Source organism: Trichechus manatus, unplaced genomic scaffold, assembly GCF_000243295.1.
Source record: "Trichechus manatus latirostris isolate Lorelei unplaced genomic scaffold, TriManLat1.0 scaffold00087, whole genome shotgun sequence".
In the NCBI taxonomy this organism is placed as follows: Eukaryota; Metazoa; Chordata; class Mammalia; order Sirenia; family Trichechidae; genus Trichechus; species Trichechus manatus.
The window spans coordinates 1016884-1023689 of NW_004444023.1; the positions used below are offsets into that span (position 1 = coordinate 1016884).

The 6806-nt window shown below is 46.0% G+C and overlaps 1 protein-coding gene across 1 annotated transcript in view; it reads left to right on the plus strand.

Moving 5' to 3' along the window:
* Window positions 1-777: 777 nt before the first annotated feature.
* LOC101343970 (peptidoglycan recognition protein 1-like) overlaps window positions 778-6806 on the plus strand; it is a 19309-nt gene continuing 13280 nt past the window's right edge. Inside the window, exons 1-2 of the mRNA XM_023736192.1 lie at window positions 778-792; window positions 3213-3382. Coding sequence (XP_023591960.1) covers window positions 778-792; window positions 3213-3382 — 185 coding nt within the window. The remainder of the gene's footprint in view (window positions 793-3212; window positions 3383-6806) is intronic.

The following is a 6806-nucleotide window of genomic DNA, read 5'->3' on the forward strand; positions in this document are numbered from 1 at the left end:
CCCAACAGAGGTTAGAATATATTCTGATACCCCATGAGACCCTGAACATCCTTTGGTTGTGGGAAGACACAGAGTCCCCAACCACTGGGGACGTGACGGCGAGCAAAGCAGCCTTGGTGCCTGTCCTCACAGAGCATTAGGTTAAGTGGAGGCAGCTGACTGGTCCCTAGACAGTGACAACCTAGTGGCACAACAGTTAAGTGCTCAGGTGCTAACCAAAACGTTGGCTGTTTGAACCCACCTAGTGACTCCGCAGGAAAAAGACCTGGCAATCTGTTTCTCTAAAGATTACAGCCTAGAAAACCCTATGGGGCAGTTCTCTGTCACATGGGGTCGCTATGAGTCGAAGTCGGCTCAACGGCACCAAACGACAGCAACAACAACAGAGTTGGCTGGGGTGGGGATGGTTTGGGGAAGCTGAGGGGAAGATAGGGCACATCAAGGCTGGAGTTCAGCAGAGAGGAGAGACCTCCCTGACTGCCCCAGGGGCCCCACACCTGGGTGGATGAAAGTGTGATGAGCCTTATGGGGAAATAAAAGGGGCTTGTAGAGGGCTGTAGCTCTTCGTAATGAACTAACATTACTCAGTGGTGTTTTATAAGTTTTTATTTACTTTGTTGTTGTTGTTAGGTGCCATCAAGTCAGTTCCGACTCATAGCGACCCTAAGTACAACAGAACGAAATACTTCCAGGTCCTGCGCTGTCCCCACAATCGTTGTTATGCTTCAGCCCATTGTTGCAGCCACTGTGTTGATATTGACTTACATGGTGGTTAGGATGAAGATCAATGCGGTAAGGTTCATCGTGGGGTCGACCTCCCTCAGAACCCCGTCCCAGGATGAGTTGACCCAGGAAACTCTTCTGCACACATAAGGCCCCAAGTTTACGTTGCAGGTGAAAGACCACGAGGCAAAGGGGTCTAAGGGTTTTATACCTCAGAGTATGTGGGAACAGGGAAAGGGGTAAGAGGAAGGGGACTTTGTTCATCTGCACCTGGCCTGACCATCCTCTTGCCAAGCTTTGTTCAAACTCAAGCAGCATAGCGGTCCTGTGACCACGGGTGCATGACCAGAACGAACATTTCTTCCCCTCTTCTAGCTACATGATTAATCGTGTAAGCTGACTTTTTCTGATTAATGATATACCAAAAAACAAACCTGTTGCCATCGAGTCAATTCTGACTCATAGTAGCCCTATAGGTCAGAGTAGAACTGCCCCTATAGGGTTTCCAAGGTGCGGCTGGTAGATTAGAACTGCTGGCCTTTTGGTTAGCAGCCCAGCTCTTAACCACTGCGCTACCAGGGCTCTGATTAATGATATAAATCCATTGCCGACAAGTTGATTCCGACTCATAGTGACCCTACAGGACAGAGTAGAACTGCCCTATAGGGTTTCCAAGGACAGCCTAGTGGATTTGAACTGCCGACCTTTTGGTTAGCAGCTGTAGCTCTCAACCACTATACCACCAGCGTTTCTGATTAATGATATAGGGGTTAAAAATCACCAGGAGAGGCTACCTCCCCCAGGGTGCATACTTTAGTACAATTATGTGATCATGGGTAGTTGTGGAAACGGAGGAAGCGAATCTCAAGCTGGAAAGCAGCTGCCTTCCTTCAGAGATGGAGGCATCTAGAGGACATATCCCCTCTGGGCTGGAGCCCTTGTGGGTGTAGAGGTTCAGTGACAGTGAGACAGCAGGTCACCATTGTCTGGGGTTGGGGCAGGCCTGCACTTACCCCAGGACATGTTGGTCTGTGAGCTCCAGGGAGACTATAGCATCAGAGGCTTCTGGAGCTTTGGTTGCAACGGGCAGGACTTCCTCGCCTTCTGTCTGGAGACCCTCACATGGATGGTAGCTGAGTCCTCAGCCAGCAGAGCAAAAAGCTCTGGGAGGCACAAGACCCCAGGGCTGATCCAGTTAATGTTTTCCTCCGTGATACCTGTCCTGCCCAACTATGGAGACACCTGGTCTCCTGGAGGGGCCTCCTGGAGAATATAGGTACTGGCTCTAGGCAGGAAGGTCCATTCCCTGAATCAGCCCCTGGTTCCCTACATGCAAGAAAACTTTCCTGTTGTTCTATGAGTGGATCTCCTGCCCTGACCTTAAGTTTAGGTATTGACTTCTGATTGAATTATCGCGAGGATGCCAAAGCCTAAGGCCACCTCCATGTAGGTGGATGAGTTGTCTCCTCTGGAGCCATTGCTCAGTCCATCAGTGGCAGAAGCGGAGGGGTCCCAGACATGGGTATGGAGCTCACAACTCAGGTCAGAAAAAGGCAGGAGTGAGAAACTTTTCCTCTCCAACAGCCTCATTCCCTGGGATCTTGACTTTGAGGAGGGGAGACATGTAGCTCTGAACTCCTGGATGGAGGCCCTAAGATGGTACCCACCTGGCTGGGAGATAAGATAGGAGAAAACATCCTAGCCCTGGAGAAAGAGTTGCATATTCAACAATGTCATATGATTATAATGGAGTATATGAGGGAGGCAAGGTATAAACAGCTGTAATCACCCAGAGGTCCCCAAAGGGAAAGTAGGCCTAGGGCAAAAAAATTAGAGCTGCAGGGTCAGCTGAACTCCTCACGGTCAGTCCCTCCATTGACCCCTTCAGCAAAAGGAATTGATTTTGTCACAAAAGGAGATATATCACACCTGTGGAAAATTCTCAATCCCTGTAGACCAGAGTTGCCCCTTTGTTCCATCAGTGCCTACAAATCATCTATACTATGTGACAGAGAACCCTTGGACCAGTAGGAAGGCTGATCCCTTGGCCCCTGAGAGTAGGAAGTTCATGTTCTCTCAGGCTCTGTAGCTGAGATGAGGGCCTGACATCCAGTGAGTGTCTAGTGCCCATTGAATCAAAGTGTGTGCCTCCCACAATCCTCTCTACACTGAGAAAAATGGCCTCCTGATAAAGTATGGCGGGAGAGTAAATGTGCATGGGGTAAATTCTAGGGGGCTGATTGGTTTCTGCTCTTACTCTTCTCCAATCCTCCTTCTGGGGAAGGATAAGTCCTCAGCCTCACTGTTCTGCCTTGTCTTTCCCCAGAGTCCCTATTGGTGGCTGTGACCCATAGTTAGAACTTGGTGGACAAGGTTACTCAGAGGTGCTGTGTATTTAGCATCTACCCTTAGGGTACCGCCCTGACCTGACTGTGGGATGGGGAGTCCCTGCACCTGGGCACCCACAGGCCTGGTGCCATCTTGCTCAGTGGGAATGGGACCTATCAGATCTAGGTGGCCATTTGGATCTGTCCTGGAGAGGACCTGAGGAGCAGAAGTTCATCTGCCATGTGGGACACCACAGGGTGAACATCATGTTCCCTGTCACCTCTTTTGAGGAACTAGGGGAACCCTTGGTGTTCAGGAAGCTGGAGGCAGGGTAAGCATAGGAGCGTCCTATGAGGAAGTGGCCCACTAGGTATAATCAAAACCCATCTTATGGCGGCCTCTAGGGCATCACAGGGGGATGTCTGTGCTGCTGTGGTTCCCCTGGCTGTTTTCCCTCTTGCTGCTGTGTTGTTTTTCGTGATGGTGGATGGCTAGAGTAGGAAGAACACAGAAGACAGAAGACAGAAAGAACTCAGGTGAGAAACACACAGGCAGTGAATGGGTGGACAGGTCTGCTTTTTCTCTGGGTGGTAAGTGGAGACAGCTGTCTTCTTTCCTCCAGGGACAGAAAAAGAGTAGACAAATTTTTTCCCTACTTACAGGATTGCATCCTAAATCTGTTTGGGGACCAGGTCACTATTATGAAAACTGGTTTAAAAAAAAATAAAAGAGAGAAAGAATCAAGCATTTTTCCTGCCATTCCCATAATAATTGTACCTGAGGGCATACAATTAACTTAGCAGGAGAAGTGTTTCTTCATAAAAGTATTCCAAGTAATAAAGGTAGGGAAAAAAGTAGCATTACTTGACCACAGCTTTGCAACCCTAATGAATGAAGGGGTGTAAGATATGACTATCAGTGGTGGCCAACCTGGCAAATTCAGTGACAGCCAAATGTTACGCGCCTAAAACAGAAGAACAGGAAACCACTTATGGTGTGTTCTTGCCACTACATTAAGTCTCAGCCTGATTCAGCGCATTAGAAGGCTCAGAATGTAAATTAGTATGGAGTTTTAGGCTTGTAGCTATATTAATACATAGAAGCTGGGCTTACAAAAAAAAGTTTTTGTTGTTATAACTAACTACAGTGATATTTTTATAAAAAATAATAAATTTCTGCTGAAACACTGCAGGAAAATTTTATGGACAGTCATTTTTGTGTCACCTCCTCTGACAGTGTCACCCAGTGTGATCTGCACTCCCTGACCCCCCTAGTGACACCACTGGGTTGTTGGTCTGTAAACTGGCTCAAGTTTGGGAATTAATTGAGGGACCGTGATTCTACTTTGGTGATTCAAGTCAGACTTATGTTCATTTGACCTAGAGTTCTTCTGCTTATACAGATCAAGTAAGAACTTAGTAACTCCTCATCTGTTTCACTCTTAGGGATACCATGATCGGCTATCCATTGCCAGAGACTTTCAGATTACTGCTTTGAGTCTGCTGTCCATTATGGTAACCTTGCCCACCTTGTCTTTGGCGATTAAGTGCTGCCACTTGGCCCCTGCCACCCCAGGATCCAATCACCCTCATTGCATTTAGGTTTCCAAATTCAGTGGCAGCAGTTCCCACTGTAATATCTGACCTATAAAGAAGAGGAATCGTAGAGCTCCTCAAGGATGAGAAGACTCCCCTCTCAAATTTATTCCTCCCAGTTGTGGTGAGAGGTCTGTCCTCTGGACACTTCCAGGGTGGCTGGGTCTAACATGATAAATCCATTCTAACGTTCGTTTTTCTTTATGGTTGAGTGATATTCCATTATATGTGTATGTCATGTTTTGTTTATCTATTCATCTGTTGACGGACACTTGGGTTGTTTCCACCATTTACCTATTGTGTATAGTGCTGCAACGAACATCGGTGTACAAGTTTCCATTTTCATTCCTGCTTTCAAGTCTTTTGGGTGTGTAAATTGCAATTGATGGATCATATCCTAATTCTATGTTTAACTTTTTGAGGAACCACCAAAACTCTTCCACAGTGGCTGTATCATTTCCCATTCCCGCCAGCAATGTACGTGGGTTGATAACTATTTATTGAGTACCTGTTAAGTGCTAGGAACTGTTTTGGGTATCGGAATGGAGGGATAGGGATTGGCCAACGATGGCGCTCAGATTTATGGCCTTTTGTAATCGGACAATGGGGATACCATTCCCTTAGACATTGACACCTGAAAGGAAATGGGGCCACTTTTGGAGAAGAAAGCCATAAGTCATTTTGGAAATCTTGATTTGGAGGTGCCTGTGGACAGCCAAATGGAGATGTCAAGGAGGCAGTTGGATACATGGATCCAGGGCTCAGATGAGAGCTCCAGGCTGGACACAGAAACCTGGGAGTCATCTGCATTCCAGTGGCGGCCAAAGCCATTAGCGGATAAGATCACCTGGGAGAAAAAGTGTGGTACAATGGCCAGGGAGGGAAGAATGAGTGTGAAACGGAGAAAAAAATATCCGCCAGAGAAGCAGAAGGAACACCAGGACAGTCTTATGTCACAGGAGCTATGGGAAGTGAGCATTTCAAGGAGAAGGAAGTGGTCAGCTCTGTCAAATGCTTACCAGTTGCCCAAGGTCATCCAGCAAGTAAGTTCCGGGGATGAAAATTTAAAATCAGGTCTAAATGTTTAATAAATGGTGCTGGGATAAATGCTAGTTATTTGGAAACAAACAAAATTAGACCCTTACTTCCCACCATATGCAACTATAAAATCTAGCCAAGTTAAAGGTCTAAAAGTGAAACACAAAATAACAATATATATATATATTTTGCTCCTTTTTTTTTTTAATGCCTTGGTGTAATTTACTTATTAGCTAGAATTACAAATTACATAATTCTGAAAGCAAGACTTTACATTCTGTTTTCCTGATTCTTCCTCCCCAATAAAATTGTACATGCTTATATGTATGGAATGTCAAGAGTAAATCAAGGGGCTAAAATGCCTCAGAGAGATGTCCTTCCTTAGGCAACGAAGAACTCTTAGAACAAATTTTTATTGCCTTTGCATACTTTGTATGGGCACTTAACAGGTTAATTTCTGCCAGCTCTTGGTGGCATAGGGTGGTGGTGGACGTGAAAACAGTGTCATTGAGCTAATCATCACTCACGACTTACATCCACCCAGCTCCTTTTTTTTTTTTTTTATTGTACTTCAGGTGAAGGCTTATAGCAAATAGTTTCTCATGAAACAGTAGTACACATATTGTTTTATGACTCTGGTTAACAACCCCACAACATGCCAACCCTCTCCCTTCTCGACTTTTTTTCTTTTTGGTGAAAATACACATAGCCAAAGATACACCATTTCAAAAATTTCTACATGCACAGTTCGGTGACATTGACTACGCTCTTCCAATTGTGCTGCTATTCTCACTTTAGATGAAGGCTTACAGAACAGAATAGTTTCTCATTTAACAGTTAGTACACATGTTGCCCTATGACAATGGTTAACAACCTCACAACACAGCAACACTATCCTCACTCAACCGTGGGTTCCCTATCACCAGCTTTCCTGTTCCCTTCTGCCTTCTGGCACTTGTCCCTGGACTGCTGTACCTCGTTAGTCCCATTTGGTTTTATGGGGCTGTCCACTCCCCGGCTGAACGGTGAACCTCGGAAATGACTTCACCACTGAGCTAAAAGGGTGTCTGGGGGCCATACTCTTGGAGTTTCTCCAGTCTCCTTTAGGCCAGTAAATCTGGT